The sequence below is a fragment of the Rattus norvegicus genome, chromosome 9 (assembly GCF_036323735.1).
Source record: "Rattus norvegicus strain BN/NHsdMcwi chromosome 9, GRCr8, whole genome shotgun sequence".
NCBI lineage: Eukaryota > Metazoa > Chordata > Mammalia > Rodentia > Muridae > Rattus > Rattus norvegicus.
This window is the reverse complement of record NC_086027.1, coordinates 117,897,467-117,916,560: the sequence shown is the minus strand read 5'-3', so window position 1 is coordinate 117,916,560 and position 19,094 is coordinate 117,897,467. Positions and strand designations below refer to the sequence as shown.

Genomic DNA, 19,094 nt, shown 5'->3' with positions numbered 1-19,094 from the left:
CAGGCCCTGCTGAGCAGCACCAAAGCCTGCCATCTCACCCAGGCGTATTCCAGGTATATTTTATTCATCACCAACCCTCAGACGTATTCTGCAGAAGAGGTTTCCAAGAAGGACTGGGAGAGGCTGAAGACAGTATGGCTTGCTCCCTGACGATTCCAGGACACCGATAGGAATGTGAATATATCACCTGGTCTCAAACTTGTTATTTTTCTTCATGTGACTGTTAAGTATTCACACCACCCTGTGCTAAGTGTCAGCCTCATCAATTGCAAAGGGAGACGCTGATACGAAGAATGTAATTGTAGCTGACATGGCTGGTGCGCAGTAGGGTTTACCCAGACTTCCTATGTCCTTCTGGGGCCAGTGCACTCTCTACTTAGCCTCACTGCACCTCAATGACTTATCCAACCATTAAACACCACAAGTGGGGAAAAAATCAATTAATATATATTCATACTTTCAGCCCTCTGGGAAATGGCGTTGATCTCTCTACATAGATATGCAAGGGGCAACTTGTGTTTAGAAGAAGAATCATGACCGAGCCCAGTGTAAGGATCACAGTATTTGGGTCAAGTCTGCATAAGTATCTGTATTTCCCAAGGTATTAGTGTAAAGGAAATGGAGCTACAGAAGCAGGTAAGTATAATGGCAGCTAAGTGAGAACTAGGAATATGCCTTGCGTATTTGATTCCATAAGCCTTGAACATGTCAAGAGTTTAAAAAATTTGCTGGTGTGTATGTATGATACCTGCACGTGTGTATGGAGGCTGGGGGTTGATGTCAGATGGCTTCTTTATTGCTCTCCAGCCTATTTTATAAAACAGGGTCTCTCAGTGAGCCTGGCGTCGACCTATTCTGACTTGGCAAGTCTGGATGACTAGCAAGTTCGAGTAATTCTCCTGTTTCTGTGTCCTCATTGCTAGGACTCTAAATATGCATCAGTGTGTTTGCGTTTCCCCCCTGCGGATGCTGGCAGTGCAAACACAGCCTCTCACACTTGTTCCTGCAGGCACTTTACTTCCAAGCAACTTCCCCAGCCCTGGGACAACATTGTGATGACAGAAATTATGACGGGAGAAGGGCCTATTTATGTTTAAGAATGATCATCTTTGGATGTAAAACTAAGCAGGACCTTTGCTAGTCACACACACACCTGCTATTATTACTTCTCTCTTTAAAATCTAGTGTTCTCTCTCTCTCTCTCTCTTCTTTGTGATGCGCGCGCGCGCGCGCGCACACACACACACACACACACACACACACACACACACACACACACACACACGAATCCACAGCATACTTCATATAGAACGGTGATGTTTTTCCCACTATGGAACTGACAGGTGCACTTCATAAGAGAAAGACTTTGTCTTCTCCCCAACCCGCATTATCTTTTGCTAATTAGCCACATTGGCTCCAGCAGAGCTCTTCAGATAGCTGTACCAACTCCCAGTGGCAACTCATACTCTGGAGTCCTCATACTTTACTGCAGAGATGGGTGGGGACTTAGCTTCCTACTCACGTTAGCAATGGTTTGTTTAGAGTAAAATTCCATGGACTAATGGAAAAACAAATTAAATTCCATTTATGAGAGTATATAATATTCAAAGAAACCTTTTTTTGGGCTAGAATTGGACGAGTACCCAGGAAAATGTATTTGAGGGGCTGGGAGTATGGCTCAGGGATAGAACATAGATTTGCATGTGTGAGACCCTGAGTTTGATTTCCAGACACACGTTTTCTCTTGAAGTGTCCACAGAAAACATTGTTTCTATGTAGGAGGTTATTTTCTAAATGGCATACAAACAAAAGTCACGTGATTTCCAACATTCTGTAAATGCCAGACAAATGTCTCAGCACGATCATAAGAGCTCCGAAACAAAGTGTACAGTAGAGTGTGGGGGCTGCTGCCAGGATCGATGGGCGGGCAGGGGGGCAGCTTCTTCCCAGAGGGACACCAGGATCTTACAAAAGACTATTGCTTTTCCTTAAAAATAATTTCTGTTGGATTCCTCTCATGCAATATAAGAAGAAAAACCTACACAGAGACACACAGACACAGGCACATGCACACACACAGACAAACACACAGACACAGACACACACACAGATAAACACACATGCGTGCGTGCAGACACTCCCCATAAAAACATAAATCATAAACAATAATATACATGTAAAAAGCCAGTAATATACAAAAAAATATGCCCAAACAAAATAATATGGAGTCAAAAGTCTACACAAACAACTTTGAGTTCATTTGTGCTGGCCGTCTGCTGCTGGGCGTGAGCCTGCCCTTAAGTGTGGTGTGCATACCCAGGGGAGACTCCACAGGAGAAAACTGACTTTTTCCCTTTGCGGCAACTGATTTTCTTGTCAATTATAATAGAGTGAGAGTTTTCTGCGAATGAAGGGACTAAATTTGTCCTGTGTTTACAAAACTGCATTTTCTTTTGTTCTTGCACAGCCACCAGAAGGAGAAATAGTGTGTGGGAGTTATCGGAGTTATCAAGAAGTATTTCAATGAAGAGATTCTAGCATACAGGATCAGTTAGAGCCGACGGAAACTGGGGCACCTGACCTGATTCTCCGTGAAACGTCATCAGAGGTTCTTCCGGGAGGATTTGGTCAGGATGCGGTTGTAATGTATTTCCTAATTTTAACAAAGGTAGCGTGCCTTAGTGCTCAGATTTTATTGTTGCATGAACCCAAGAAACAGGTGAAGCAATAGCCAAAGGAGTTGATGGTAATAAATACCGATGGGAAGGGTGGACACATAAAAATGGTTTCAGTGATTTGTCTGGCTAAGTGGTTAAAAGATTCATTTGTAAGACGATCTACCACAGCATTTATTTTGTTTTCTAGTTTAAAAAGTTTAAAAATGTTTAAAAATTGAAAATATATTGTTAATTAAAAAATAAGGATTTAAGTTTCCCCTTTCCCTTTCTCCCCTCAGCTCTTACATGTGTTTTTTTCCCAACCCTGCCAGGTCTGCTCACTCTCAAATTCATAGCCTCCTTTTCCTTTGTGTATATATTTATATATATATACATATTTATAAATATGTATGATATAAAATATGCACATATTTATTGTTTAGATCACACATGTATTATGCATATTATAAATATATACCTATTTGCATATTTATGTATATATAACATAGATAAACATGGACGTACAAAAGCATAAATGTCTATAGACTCAGATATGCACTGTCTTCCATTTCAATAGAGTAGAATTGTCCGTTAAACATGTCCAGTCCTTCCCCTTTCTCATTCGATAGCATGTATTGATTACTGCTGCACGATAGTGTGTTTCAATCTACGTTATTCTTTTTAAGGTTACGGACTCCTCGTTGTATGGTAGAGTTCATTCCTTTAACACATGTTTAGTACCTATTTATGTGTCCTGAGCATACATCCAGGTAATGGGAGCGCAGAATCGGGCAAAATAAAATCTCTGGCCTCATGGAGAACTTCTGCCCCTGCTGTCTCACACTAAGGGAGGAGGGCAGAGGCAACACACACAGGGCCACGACACGGTCACAGGTTTTTCCTGAAGGGAGAAAATCTCATAGGGCTCCAGCCTTAGATGAATGAATTACAGGCAACTAATGGCTACTGAGAAGGAGAATTAGCCTCTGTCAACCCTCCTTATTGTTTACCCAATACAAATGGTCAGCCCTGAAGCCCCATATATATCTAAAAAGGGGAACAGCAGGCTGTAGTTATATATTTGTACACATATAGGTATTCACATGTGAATGAACCCAGCCGTACATATAGAACATATCTAGGAGAAATGCTACTGCTGGGATGGAGGAAGTAGTTCAGGTGGGATTCTTTAACATTTAATTTTTTTCCACAGTAAGCATATATAAATAACTTTCATTGAAGATACAAATCACGTGAAAACCTCTTGTGATGGTTTGTATATGCTTGGCCCAGGGAGTGGCACTATTAGGAGGTGCGGTTGGAGTAGGTGTGTCACTGTGGGCGTGGGCTTAAGACCCTCACTCTAGCTACCTGGAAGTCAGTCTTCCACTAGCAGCCTTCAGATGAAGATGTAGAACTCTCAGCTCCTCCTGCACCAGGCCTGTCTGGATGCTGCCATGCTCCCGCCTTGATGATAATGGACTAGACCTCTGAACCTGTAAGCCAGCTACAGTTAAATGTTGCCCTTTATAAGACTTGCCTTGGTCATGGTGTCTGCTCACAGAAGTAAAACCCTAAGACACCATTCAGCCCGAAGTTCCTGTGAGTTCATTGACTTGCTTAGCATCCATGCTGTCCTGGCATTGTCTCAACCCAAAGGTTAAACCGTTAGGTTAAACCGTAGGGAAAGGCTGGGTTTTCACAGGAAACTGAGGTGGAGGACAAGACATCAGACCCTTCAGCGAGTCAGCGTCATAGAAGGTACTTTGCTTCCCAATGTCTTCAGCTGGAATTTTCATACCCAAACCGAAGAACATTTACATGTGGCTGCGTTCAAGCACCCATATGCTCTGTGGCAGGCTGTACCACTTATTTTCAATGAGATAAAATAGCTTATTTAAACTTTGAATTTCCCTATTGGGTTCAGGCGATTCAGCTGTTTATCCAGCAGCACCCTGCTTAAAAATAGATGGCATGACATTTGTGGGTGCTTTAAAAAAATATCCCCATTGGAGGGGGGGGCAGAGCGCTCACGCCACAGTCATTCTATTATGTAAGAGTGGCGAATTGTTATGAAATGAAGGCTTCATAGAGAACAGTCTTCCTCCCAGCATATAAAGGACAGCTCTTCAGGATCCAATAGCAGTCGATAGCTGTACAAGGGCATGGCATTGAGCACCACCACTTGGTGATTATGATTAATAAGATGGAAATCCACTAATAGTATATGGAGATGATTTTCTTCCGACGTCGTCCTCGTTACAGGATTTTCACCCATCGATTTATCAACCACTGACTACTGCCTGCTACATGGTAGGCACTGTCAGTATGAAACTGAATACAGAGGTGACTTTCAAATATTTGAGTATATTTTATGGACCTGGGTCGTTACATTTGTATCAATCTGACGCATGTAAGGTATGATTGATACTGACCCAAGCCCGTGGTCACACAATACCATAGACAACTCAAGGTATGTTGTCATCAGAAATCATCAAACTGGTGGATATAGAGGGATCCGACATATTGGGATCGCGGTTCCAATCTGGTACAGCGCAGACGGCAAAGGATACCCCACCCCCGCAGGAAATGAAACCCAGAGCCCCGCCTGCCCGCCCAGCCTAACACACCTATCAGGGCATCTTACCGATTTTATTTATTAAAAAAAGATACACTTTATGAGGAAATTGCATTTACAGGGTGATATGAAGGAGGAAATCAGGTCCACGCAAGAAGCCTTCGCTGGGCACCGCTTTCTTCTCCCGTTTTATCAGCGTTTTCTGAGGACGCGTCAAAGGCTACAGGGTTAGAGCCTGCTTCCTTCTTCAAGCAAGCTCCTTACCCTGGGAGCTGTCACTCACAGACAGGTGGATAGATGGCCCACTGAGGAGGAAGTGAACTATTCTTCCTTCCTGGTTTATGGCTTGAATACTTAGCTCCTTCCAAATCAGATTTGCCACCTGCTCCTTTGTGAGGGGGCTTGGTTACCCAGAAGCCATCTCAGTGAGCGGTCAGGTTAAGGGGAGAAAGTACTCAATAGCTTATTTTTCAAGTCCCTCTAGGATGTTCCTAGCAGGGGCAGCCTAAGTGGCCTCCTGCCTGGCACATTGTTTTTTATCACACCCCAGTTCTCCTTTCCCCAGGTTTTGCAAATGCTTTTAATGGTCTGGGTGCCCCCACGAAGAAGCAGGGATTTTGTGTTTTCTTTTCAAGGTCTACTTCTGAGCACCCTGTGGCATTTTGTAAAAGTGATAAGTACTAATGATGAACAACCTAGCAGGCTCTTGGGTTCCTGGGGCTTCAGGAGGACTCGGAGTGAGGGAGGAAAACAAAACCATTGTGAACACAAAGGCAAGATGTAGCCGACTTCCCATTAGATCCAGCTGTTAGATGTGAAAAAGTTTGCTAATAAAACCACGCAGGGATTTTGCGCTGTGGAGCCAAGAGTGTGGAACAGGCTTCCAAGATGTGCTTTCCATCTTCTTCTCAACTTGGGGGTGTTATGCTACCATGAGATTTTGAAATCCACACATATGCTATTTCTTTTCTTCCTCTCATATGGTTAAACCCGCATCGTGACTAGATTTCCCCCGTCGATAACCTCGACCGTTTGTTTCCTGTAAACGTACCTTTATTTGACTTGATTAAAATCCATCTTCACTCAGAGATGTGAAGACTCTTAGGTGTTATTTCTTAGCACTGTATCTGGTCCTATTAGTTCATGACTCAGGTATGAAGACACTATCCTCATCCGGGGATGGATACAAATGTCACTACAATTAATACAAACGTACCCTTATTTTCGTAAACAGAGATTTGAAAATTCTTGACTTATGAAAAGCCCTAGAAATCTTGATAGTTTTCTTTTCCGTTTTTGTTTTGTTTTGTTTTTAGGACAGTACTCTAGACTGTGAAAGGCTGGAATAAAGGCAAACACTAGACAGTTTCCTTATTCAGGACTCATGTCATTTCCGCATAGTTCATTCTTGTCAATAAAGCCAAAATAGTTGCATCCACTTACAAATTTTGAGTCGGACGTAACAGATTTATATTTTCCAAAAAAAAAATATAAAAAGATGTGAAACTTCTTTCCATTTTGTATTTAGTTCTCAGGAGGTTGACAGAAGGATTCATTTTCTTCAGATGCTGATGGAGATGCCTTGACTGTTGCTATTTTCTTCATCTTGTGAAAACTGTGACTACAGGATCCCATTACTGAATCAGCTCATTCATATGTAGAGAGTCCCTCCCATATGCCAAGAAGGACCAGAGCAGAAGACACAGTGTTCATGGTCTGATAAGTGTTTTCGGGAATCTTTCTGTCCATTGAAAGAAGAGGAGGAATTACTGCAGAGGGAGGAGCGACAGGATGCAAATACATTGCAAATTGATCAAAATCAAAGCTTATTTACAGTATCAGCATAGAAGCTAGTTCAAGGTGTTCCTTGACTCAAGACTTGAAAGATGGGCAAGATGTTGCCAGCCAGGTAGAAGAAGAAGAAAGAGTGCTCCAGGAAATGAAAGTCTGTGTGGGGACAATAACGTGTGTGTGTGTGTGTTTCTCTGTGTGTGTGTTTCTCTGTGTGTGTGTGTCTCTGTGTGTGTTTCTCTCTCTGTGTGTGTGTCTCTGTGTGTGTTTCTGTGTGTGTGTGTGTGTGTGTGTGTGTGTGTGTGTGTTCCTAGTACACTATGCAAGTTGTATATGATAGACTGAGAACTCACAGGAACAAAGTCCACTTCAGACCTTTGTGGCCTTGACATTACCGAGAGAGTACATGGAAATCATTCAGACTTGTGCTAACAAGAGTCTTGACTTGGTTGAAAAGACCTAGAAGGTATTTTCAAGGCTTTCCTCCCATGACTGTCTTTGTATCACTAATGCACTGTGAACAATAGAAAATGGCTTTTTTTCTTGTTTGCATTGTCTGTGAGTTTCTGGGACATGGATCCTCTTTTCTAAGACTCCTGCTTATGGCCTAGAAAAATATTCTCGAGACAAAACTCTTTCTTTTCCTGAATGGAGCAGGACATTTCCCATTTCCTTGGCTGCCCCACGCGCTGACTCTACCCCTGTCTGCTGTTCATGCTTTTCCTCCATCAGTTTACTCAAGCAGATGTTCAGGATCTCCGCAGATGGCCCTGCCATCCAGTGGATTTTCTCTAGCTGAGGTACAGCAATCCACCTTGCACATACTCTGACATGCAGTGGTAACCTAGAGGACTCTATACCCCAAGCCACCACTTATGAAATATCATCTATCTTATACCAATGTTTCATTTCCCTTTATCAGCTCATTTGGAGGGCCATCTTTCATTTCTCAAAGTAGCACCAGCCAGATCAGCTTTCTCTGCTGCTGCATCAAGCCATCATAAGCTCACCAACTAGCAAACAGCTCACATTTATTCTCTCGCAGTTCTGTAGGTCAGTAGTCCATACAGGTTTATGAGCTGAAAGGCTTATACCAGCAGGGCTTAGTGGGCCTCCTTGCCCTTTTAACTATCTAGACTTGAATTTGCTTTTGTAGTCTCTCCATCTTCAGAACCAGGAGTATGGCATCTTTAAAGCTCTATGTGGAGGTTTGGGATTTAGCTCAGTAGTAGAGCATTTGCCTAGCAAGCGCAAGGCCTTGAGTTCGGGCCTCGGCTCTAGGGAGAGGGAAAAAAAAAAGCTCTGTGTGTGTGTGTGTGTGTGTGTGTGTGTGTGTGTGTGCGCGCGCGCGCGCATGCACGCACACCTGGGAGATACACACATACACACACACACACACACACACACACACACAAATAAATATAAAATCTGGGTTCACAAGATAATTTAGGATAATCTCTCCCATGATGATATCTAATGGAATCTCAATTGTAAAGCTCTATTTTACCATATAAGATAAAAAACTCCTCTCCTAAGATCATGATACAGCTACACCGACCACCATCACTATAGCCATTCACATCATCAGTTTACTGACCTGTGTTAGCCACCATTTATAATGTAGGCATCATCGCCATTGCACAGAGTAGGGGATTAGAGCACAGAAATGTCAAATAGCTTACTCAGTTCCCATAGAGGATTTCAGGATAGTCCTGCCCCAAGAACTCTTGCTTATATACTCTGCCCTGTCTCTCACAATCTCTGATTGGGTACTTAGGTGGGTTGATTTGCCCTGCCAGGACTCCAGCGATTATCATGGCCAACACAGAAGGAAACATTTCTTAGAAGCTGCACATTCTACTCCCCCAGCTGCACTCATAGGTGTTTCTTCCACAGAGAACACTACCAATTAGGTGGCTTGGTTGTAACAAGCACCCTTTGCTTCTCCAATAACAGTGGGAGCTCCCTGGGTAGGCTAACATCAGGCTGAGGCTGAAAAACACTGGGGACTGACTGAGTTTGGGAAAAAGTGCTATGGAAAGAGTAATCACAGAGCAAGACCTAGAAAATGATCTCTGAACAAAAGGACAATGGAAATGAAAGAGAAACACAAGGCTCAGCTGCTTCCTCTGTACAGAGTGTGAGGAAGGTTGAAAGTCCCTATAGCTGTAGGAGCTGGAGGAGAAAGAGTGAGCACAAAGAGCACTATAGCACCATAGCACAAAGAGAAGTACTTTCCAACCAACAATAAAGGAGAAATACACCCATGGCAGGGCAGACTGTTAAATGTCAGAAACCAAAAGCACACTGGTAACTATGAAAAATTAAGGCTTTTCTATGACTACAATACATTAAGAATAAACCCCCCTTCTCTCCTAAAAAGGTGGGATGAATAGAAGAGCTGGCCCTTGGAGTCAAACACACTGAAGGGCAGATTCTTTAATAAAAATGTCACAAATGGCAGTCCTCTCTTTGAAAGAATGGACAGAGGAGCAATCCTGGCTCAGTGCTTCCTGGAATGAACAACATCCCATTTCTGCAGCCCCAGGAAGGCTGCAGGTGAGCTCGTTTAGCACTGCCGTTAGATGCTGTATACTCAGGTAGATTTTACTATGTGTAGAACAATGTGCTCAACCAAGGCCACAGCTAGGAATGGAACCAGCCTTCATGGACCTATTAGGCTAGAGGCAGAGCCGGAGATGAAGTGAGCAGTTCCACAGACAATAGAATGACTGTGGCAAGGAAGTGGTGGACACTATGAGGACACAGTGGAGGAGAGCACCTGCGATGTTCGTCTTCATAGTCAAAAGGAGTACAGCTACCTGGTGTGTTTATGAAGGCACTTCTAGTGAGTGACACCTACAGTATGTGGGTGGTACTATCCTATAGGCCAAGGTCTTGGACTGAATAAAGGAGGAGAAAGTGAGTGGGCACTGGCATTTATCACTCTGCTCCCTGACTGTGGATATAATGTGACCAGCTGATTCAGGTGCTGTGGATACAATGTGACCAGCTGGTTCAAGTGCTGTGGCTACAATGTGACCAGCTGATTCACCCATCCTGGCCATCCCTTCCCTGCCCCGCTAGAATGCACTTTCAAATGAAAAACTAAGACATAGCTTTCTGTTAAGTGGTTTTCTGGCAGGAACTTTGCTATGACAACAAGAAAAGTAACAAATACAGCACCTGCATCGAGTCTGGCTCATCAGGGAGGGCTTTGCAGAGGAAATGACATGTCAGACTAGACTAGAAGGCCGAGAAAGGGGTCAGTATGAAATAGGGGATAGGGTGGATGGAGAAAAGATCTAAAGAGGAGGAAGCAGCTTGTGCAAAGGTCCTAGGGTAGAGAACATGGTACCTGTCAGGAGGGAAACAGATAGGAGTAGTGGGGGCATTGAGTGCACACTGAGAGAAAGGGAATGTAGGAGAGGGAAGAGTGTACCCACTTATGTTGTAAGTCACATTAAGGGATTTCAGTTTTAATGTAGGGGTAGAGAGAGACCATTCATAATTGTGTGTGTGTGTGTGTGTGTGTGTGTGTGTGTGTGATCATTCAATGATTGTTGTGTATGTGTGTGACCATTCGATGACTGTGTGTGTGTATGTATGTGTGTGTGACAGAAAGAGAGTGTGTGCACACATGCACATATGTGAGAGCCTCTTACTACATTGCCGAAGAAAGCTTAAGCCTGATGTGTGACTAAGGTGGCCTTGAGCTCATACAGGCACAGCTTCTTAGTGCTGGGGTTTTGGGTATTTGCCACCATGTTTGACTCACTGAATGATTCTTAAGCAGAATGTTTAATATTTCTGCTTGTATTTCAGAAAAATCATTTGATTTGAGTTTCCAGAGTCGAGTGGATTGAGGAAAACTAAAGGGAAGATCTTTCCCCTCCAGTAAACCAAGGCTCGGCAGAGATTTAACTAGGATGCTATTGGCAGAAGAGTGGAGAGGAGTAGGTGAGTTTGTGCTTTTTCATCTCATCATCTCATCTCATCTCATCTCATCTCATCTCATTCATTCATTCATTCATTCATTTGTTCTTCATTCGTTCATTCATTAATAACTCATTCAATTCTTATAAGGGCCAGGAATACATAGCCAGAGAGTAAGTTAAAGGAGGAGGCATCAGACATGTTTTATAATCTGGACTGAAATAGAGGGGTGTGGAGAGGAAAAGAACCAGCAAGTTGGAGAAGGTCAAGTAGGGGTGATATGAATAGGAATGAAACACAATGATTTCTGTGCATGAAAATCTCACACTGAGAACCATTATTTTCTAAACGATAAAGCAATAAAAAAGAGAGGTAGGGTGCAGTGGGTGAGAGAGGGTTTGGGGGGATATCGTTGTAGCTGTGGACATGATATACTTTAGTTTTGTATCCTGGTATCCTTAGGTTCCAGAGACTGTGAAAAATAAGGCCACATTAACAATAACAACCAAACCCAGAGGTATTTAAGTCTCTCTCATCTTTGTCCTCCCTCTAGTTGAGTCTGATTGTGCTCAAGAATGGGCTTCACGTGTATTTGGAACAAATCTGTTTGCTGCCTTCTGTCGGGCTGCCTGGCCACAGTGCCAAGAACTTTTTATGATGGCAGACCATCTGTACCAGTGTGGTACCTCAGTGCTGTCTTCAGCTGGAGGCTGCTCCTGGTCTTTTTGTGTATGTGTCAGGAACGTGGGGGTTCTGCTTTCTCTAATTCTTTCAGTTACACCAATAAAGAGTTGATGCTTAACTGTGCAGACAACACATGGCTTGCATGTGGTGCGGCCAAAACAAAACCCCTTCAAAGAACTGAGATGTCCATTTCTTATAGCCATGGCGGTAGAAGGATCACCTGAGGGGTGTGGACTGGTCTGCCTCATTTTGATCACTGAGCTGATTTCAGGAAACAACAGTGGGTAGAAAGCCATGGGGCGTGTGAGCCTGGCTCCATCCACAGCAGGAAACTGAGTGCAAAAATTTACTGACGACAGAGGCTGTTTTCCATTTCCCAGCACTTTCAGATGGACATGGGCCATCTATAGGCTCTGAATTAGAGGCACTGGAGAGAAGGGATGAGAGGGAATACTAGGACCGAGAAGTGAAAACCATGCCTGGGATAAACAAGGAAAGTTTAGAGACAAGATGTGAGCAAGATGTGTAGGAAAGGAGGAAAGTGAATGCTTTTCAAATCCCAAACAAGTCACCATTTTCGTACTTTCCACACACTGGGTATCTGTGAAGCTGAACATATTTTAAACTGCAATATGAATAGGTAACATGTGTGGTTGTGTTGTTTTGTAAAAATCGACTGTGAGAGACTAAAATTCCACACTCTTAACTAAACTTGTAAAGAGACACTTCGAAGGAAGTGTCTAAAGTTTGTAGGTGGGCCTTGATCATATTTTAGGTAGTATTAAGTTACTACTGGTAGGTGAACAGCCCTGTTCACAGTCTTAGGATCTTGTTTGTACTCCAGAGCCAGCAGAGTCCAGAATCCACAGGGAGGAAGTGAGAGAGCTTGGCGGGTAAAGTCATTGTGATGTTTAGAGTCCCAGTGAACAAAACCTGGGATTCCCTAGTTCACATCCCATGCAGAAAATCAGGGTGGAAAGAAGAGAGAAGGGGGTGGGGGTCAGTTCCTTTCTATTTCTCCAAAATTCCCCATACTCTGGCTGTTTATGAGTAGACCTTCTAATACTGTTCGAGGTCACCTACTTTGGGAGACTGATTTTCAGATGACACAGCAATGCAAGCCCAGAATGACTGCAAACACAAATCCTGGTTCTATTTTCTACCCTTGCCATCCCAATAGACTTAACCACAATTTCTTCTCTATCCTGATAAACCCTTGATGGTTTCAGGGGTTTGTGGGAAGATGCAAACAGAAGCAGATCCCCTGTGTTAAACATACACACACACACACACACAAAAAGCAGAATTGCCAAGTGGGGCCAAGCTGGTGACCCTTTCTCCATTTCTTGTTTATGAGATATTCTAGCCAAGGCAGTGACAAAGGTCTCAGTTATGATGGCTTGTACTTCCAAGAACTTGGGGACAGCTACATTTTCCACATGTACTAAAATCATTGCAGCCATGGACAATCAAGAAAGTTGCAGGAAAAAAAAATCACATTACCAAGTATGCCGCTTTTTTAAAAACCTACTCTCACAAAATAAAATCCACCTAAACCGAAGCTGTGCAGTAATTTTAGCAGCTGAACATTATTATCTCTTCTAGAATAACACATACTTAGAAATGAAATGATTCGGAAAACAATGCAATGTAGAGATACCCCTGAGAACAAATCTCGCCGTTAATTTTGTATTACATCATGATAAACATCAACAATCAGCGCTTAAATAATTTAGTCAATCATGGCTGAATCTAAGTATCTTCCTGTTTAACTAAACTCACTCGTATGTAGCACAGATGATTAAAAAAAATAAGACCACACAGTATCGTTCTTATTAAAAGCTGCGTTTTCTCTCCCACCCTTCTGGTATCATAAGCAGTCATCTCAAGAGAGCACGGTGGGAAAACTCGTTATAAGACTTTTGTCCCCCAATTCATAGGCATCATAAAATGTGAAATTAGCTCTAGAGCGTTAAAAGAAAAGCGATAGATCAACGCAGAAGCCAAGCTCGAAAAGACCATTTCCAATTCTAGCCCAGAATTTCTATTAGCTTACCTTAGTAGCCGAGACACCAAACAGAATGTCCTTATGGAAAATTAAGTTCATTATTCATGTCAGCTTTGATTTGGCATGTGCAGCTGAAAGCATCCAGCTTCTCCTATAATTTGCAGAGGCAAAGTGTGCGAGCCAGGCAGTAAACACAGGACTTGGGGGCGGAGGGAGAGTGAGCCGCGATCTGCTCACAACTCTCCTCTTGAAACTTTCCAGTTTCATTCACGTGAAGCCGAAATCAAATCTTTCCGTGGACGATTATTACCCAGGGGGACTCCCAGCCCAGGTGTTTGACTGCGTTTGTCTAGCACAGAGCTCAGATGGGGGCTTGCTTTTTGTGTCACTGACCTAGCAAACCGACACATCTCCCTTTCATTATCTTGGTGAAGTCTTGGGTACTGATTCACCTCACAGCACATATGGGGGTGATTAAGTTCTGCCACAGAGGAGTCCACAAGGGGTACTCATCCCTGCAGCTCGCAAGTCACAGAATGCCTGGTTGTCTCTGTGGCACCGGGAGCGGAGAAGCGGTTCCTGATTTTAAAGATGTGTGAACATAAGTGGATACAACGGTCACGTGACAGGTGCACAGAAACCCTGGGGAACCCAGCAGTAAAATAACAGAAGCTGCACATTCTCTGCTCATTCGTCCCCTTTCCGTTCTTACTTAGAACAATGGAAATAAGGCCTTGTTATTTGCGGGTTTTCTCTAGAAGGAACACTGATCGAAGTTAAGCTTTCTCAGTCAAAATCTCCAGTCACAACAGGAGGAGCACTTCAGTGTTGCCAAGGGGGTGTGAGGGAGCAAAGCAAGAAGGTGTGCTCACCTGTACCCTGTGGGTACTGCATGGACCACAGAATACCCACCAGTGTGTCTCAGGACAAAAAACAAAAACAAAACAACAAAAAAACAAAACAAAACAAAAAAAACCCATCAACTTATTTAAAGCATGAGGTTTGGAGGATAATTTTTCCGTGACCTGATTATGTGGTTCTTTAGTGTGAACTTCGTAAACGATCGTGCCTTTCTGTAACGTCTGGACCTGCCTGGAACTTCAGAGCATAGAGACCCTTTTCTTGTTCTTGTCAACAAATAAGGTCAAATCTGAGAGTTTTCTTCTGAATGAATGAGTGCTGCTGCCTTTAATGAGGTCAGTTTACTTACCTTTAAATGCTTAGCAAATGTTAGTACGTGATATCATTGTTCTACTTTTGGGTCTAGTCCAGGAGAAATGAAAGTGAATGTCTATACAGAAATTTGTATACAAAGGCTCTTAGAGAGGTAATATTTACAACAGACAAAAGGAAAAAACAACCCTAGCATCTTCCTAGAGAATAGATAACACACCTGCAGCATATCCGTGAGAAATCAAGTATTGATACATGTTGTAATTGGGCAAATAATTTGCAATAATCCCAATACAAAAGATATGTTTAATATCCTTACATCCATTTATAATGAAATGTCCGGACAGTAGACTCCATGGGCCCAGCACACAGATTATTCACGGCCATGCCAGGCTTGATGGTCAGACATGATGGAAAGTAAATGTTGCCAGGACTGGAAGGATGAAATTTCTTTTAAGAATGTGTGAAGGCTGCCCAATTTAGCGAATATACAAAAACCACTGCACACTTTATGTAGGCATAGCATGCTTTGTGAATGGAGACTCTGTGAGGATGAAAATGGAACTGCTGTCCTCTAATGTGTACTGTCACATGAATTATCTGTATATAATTAATTGTGCAACAGGTAGAGGAAGAAGCCGAGAAGGGAAAACCTGACTCCAGTAAGGAGGCTCTTGAGGGCTAGAGAGATGTGCCCTTCTCCCTTTACTCCCTCCCTCCCTCCCTTCTTCCACCCCTCTGTCCCTCTTTTGATACAGTCTCACTATGTAGCGCCAACTGGTTTTGAAATCCACTCTTCTTGCCCCAGTCTCATTAATACTAGGATGACAGGCAAATACCCTGTGCCCACCTTACAGCTAACTCTCATCTTCGATCCCCTCTCCCTTCTCTTCTTCTCTCCTCTCTCCTTCCTTCTCCCCTTTCTCTCCTCCTCTCACCTCTCTTCTTTGCCCCTCCCCTCTCCTCCCCTCCCCTTTTCTTCCATCCCTACCCCTCTTGTCTTCCCCTCCTCTCTCCTCTTCTCTCCTCCCCTCTCCTCTTCTCTTTCCTTCTCCCCCCTTTCCTCTCCTCCCCTCTTCTCTTTCCTTCTCCCTCCCCTCCCCTTTTCTTTCCTCCCTACCCCTCTTGTCTTCCCCTCCTCTCTCCTCTTCTCTCCTCCCCTCTCCTCTTCTCTTTCCTTCTCCCTCCCCTTTCCTCTCCTCCCCTCTTCTCTTTCCTTCTCCCTCCCCTCCTCTTTTCTTCCATCCCTACCCCTCTTGTCTTCCCCTCCCCTCTCCTCTTCTCCCCTACACTCCCCTCTCATACTCTCGCTTCTTTGTCATCTCCCTGCCTCAGCTTCTCTAGTACCTGGAGTTCTAAGCATGAAGCACAAGGCTTCACTTGTGACTCATTTTCAATAAGGAAAACTAAAAATTAAGAATCTGAGAGAATGAGGACAAAATAAAGAAGATGATAAGGAGAAGTCAGAAGAAGGGATGAGGGTAAATAAAATATGGAAAAAGAATAAAGACAAACAGAAGAATAAGATGGAGGAGACTCCCTTCCTCCTTCTGTCTGCCTGACTGCCTCCCTCCCTTACTTCCCTTCCACTCCCCGTCCGTCCGTCCGTCTGTCCATCCGTCCATCCGTCCTTCCATCAGTCCATCCCTCCTTCCTGTACTAGGGACTGAATCTAGGGTCCTGAGGACTCTACCAGTGACTCCAGACTAGGATAACATTAAAGTGCACTGACTCAAGGAGGAAAGCAGGACCATACATTTGATCACGATGACATTAGTGGTCTAGCTGAAGACAAAAGCAGAAATGAATGCTGTGAAAGCAAGACTGAGTACCACAAACTGTTCCAACTAAGGAACTGTGTCTTAAACAGAGCCAGTGGAGCCAACGGAGCCAACAGAGCCAGAATCAAGGAAGAGCAGAGTAAGTACTGTTAGGGTTTCTGTCCCCGCCTGGACAGAACACACTCAGACGACATGGTTCCACCAGGAAAGGTTTAATGAGAGAAGAGTAGAAGAGCGGAAAGGCCACCGGCCATGGCACGTGGGGGTGGGGGGTGGGGAAGGGGTAAGAGCAGCGAAGAACAAAGCAAGAGGGGTAAAAGGGGAGTAAGAGAGAAGAGGAATAGGAGTGGGCAGGCAGCCCCTTATATAGTCAGGCACAGCTGGCTGTTGCTAGGCAACTGTGGGGTGGAGCATACCTGGCTGTTGCCAGGTAGCTGTGGGGGTGGAGCTTACCAACAAGTAGGAGCACAGAGTTTCTCAGCTTGTAGGTCTTGACCCCTTTGACAAACCTCTGTCTCCAAAACATTTACATTACAATTCACAACAGTAGCAAATTAGAGTTATGGAACAGCACGAGGAACTGTATTAAAGGGTTGTGGCATCAGGAAGATTAAGAACCAGGTCTAGATTCTAGAAGAGCTGAAAGAGAATGATTAAAACCTGGAATGAAGTGAGGCCTTTAAAATTTTTTTAAAGGTCTTTTAAAACACAAAACTTGAAGTAAGGAGGAGAGGGTAAGTGCAAAGCCTTGATCCAGATGATTTAATGTGAACAGACGATGAAGAAGGGGGAGGACGACAAGAAGGAGCAGTGGAGAGGAAGGGTGATGATGATGGTGAACAGTGGTCAGGAAGGAGGAGAAGGAGGATGAGGAGGAGCAGTGGGGAGGAAGGGGAGGAAGAAGAGCAGTGGTGAGGAAGGAGGAAGAGGAGGAGCAGTGAGAAGGAAGAACGGGAAGGACAAAGTAGCAAGCTCTCCAACTTTAATCTTTCTGCTTTTTTCTGTCAAGGGGCACAGTCTTTACACTGGCAGAGTAGATGAAGAAGCCAGGTAAAGAGAAAATCGAACTTGAGGAAACTTTCTTCTGCTGGATAAATCATAAGTGTATCCTTCCTTTCCACCATGCCTATGAACTTAAGTACTTAAAAATCAGACTCTTTCTGCCTCCAACTCCAGCCTTAAACACTGGAGAATTCCACTGTTTCCTGCTTCAGGGAAGACAGGCCCCCATCTTTTTAATGAGTTGAGAACACAAGCGCCCCATGGATACTGTTGGGAACCCCCAGATCCCTACACCACAGATTTGGAATGTCTGGAAACAATCCTCGTTGTTCACAATCACCTCCATCATTTGTGCTGGCTACTATGTTTTTGTTTCTGTTTTCATTTTTTTGAGACCGAGTCTCACTGGGTAGACTGGGCTGTCACTAAGCAGCTCAGGTACTCTCCTGCCTTGCCTCCCAAATGCTGAGAATCCAGGTTCTTGCCACAGCACCCAGCTTTGGGCTGCCATTTTCTATCCTTTGGACTGGAGTGTTTGTTTCTTTCTCTTTCTTTCCCCTCTCAAATGTTCTTCTCTTCCCACACCATGCAGAGAGATGTTCTCAGGGAGAATGTATATACAACTTTACTCTTTCCCTCACTCAACAAAGAGATGAAGAGTTAAATCTGACTTCTGGGATATTGAGTAAGTCGTGTACATCTTTCCCACCAGCTTGGCAATCTCCCTATGCTGGATTCTCACTTTTTTGGTTGTTTCGCTGAGACAGGATTCCCAGGATTTGCCTAATTTATAGGAGTTTTTCATTTTAATCTCATCTTGGTTTGTAACTTTCTAGACTGTGCCTTGCTGAACCTCTTATCACTACGCTATCACAGCCCCAAGGCAAGTGACAGCCAGGGAGAGACTGTTAATTAGGAGCAGAAAGATTAAAGGTCGCACATGTCAACTACTTTCTTGGAATGTTTGAGAAGACTTGCTTGGCATTAGTCTTTGAATTACATTCACTAAGGAGAGACCTGATTTCCTCTTGGCCATCCATCTAATTAGGAAACAGTATGGGGGTGGTGGTGTATAATGCTGTCAGGAAGGTAGGCAAAGGGAAACATTCTAGGTTCAGGAATCCAGCTTGATCTATGAGACAGGCTTTGATGGAGGTGCTAAGTGTGGCAGTCACCTCTACCCTAGAGTCCATGAAAGTCCTCATTCCCATCTGTGGACAAAGGATCACCTTGATTTTAGACAATACATTTCCAGGGAAACAGAGACAAGTCCTCAAAATGGTTAAGCAATAGACCTTACAGTTTGACCTCACTTGGGTAGTTGTTTAATTTTTAATCTCATCACTGTGCAATAGGGGCATCTGAGAGGGAAGCCATCTTTGTTTCTGGTCCTCACAGTATCCATTGCATTCATACCAGGTCTAGTAAGAGTCAGCACTTAGTATTTATTTTTTATTTATTTATGAATGGCAAAGCTTTTAAAT

The 19,094-nt window shown here is 43.7% G+C and overlaps 1 protein-coding gene across 23 annotated transcripts in view; it reads right to left on the bottom strand.

Moving 5' to 3' along the window:
- The window catches only part of Dlgap1 (DLG associated protein 1), an 869,320-nt gene that overhangs the window by 256,903 nt on the left and 593,323 nt on the right, over positions 1–19,094 (bottom strand). Inside the window, exon 1 of one of the 23 annotated variants that reach the window (XM_008767432.4) lies at positions 13,703–14,646. The exons of the other annotated variants lie outside the window; for them this stretch is intronic. Coding sequence (XP_008765654.1) covers positions 13,703–13,753 — 51 coding nt within the window. The 5' untranslated portion in view covers positions 13,754–14,646. Of the gene's footprint in view, positions 1–13,702; positions 14,647–19,094 lie in introns of those variants that run through there. 23 annotated transcript variants of the gene reach the window in all.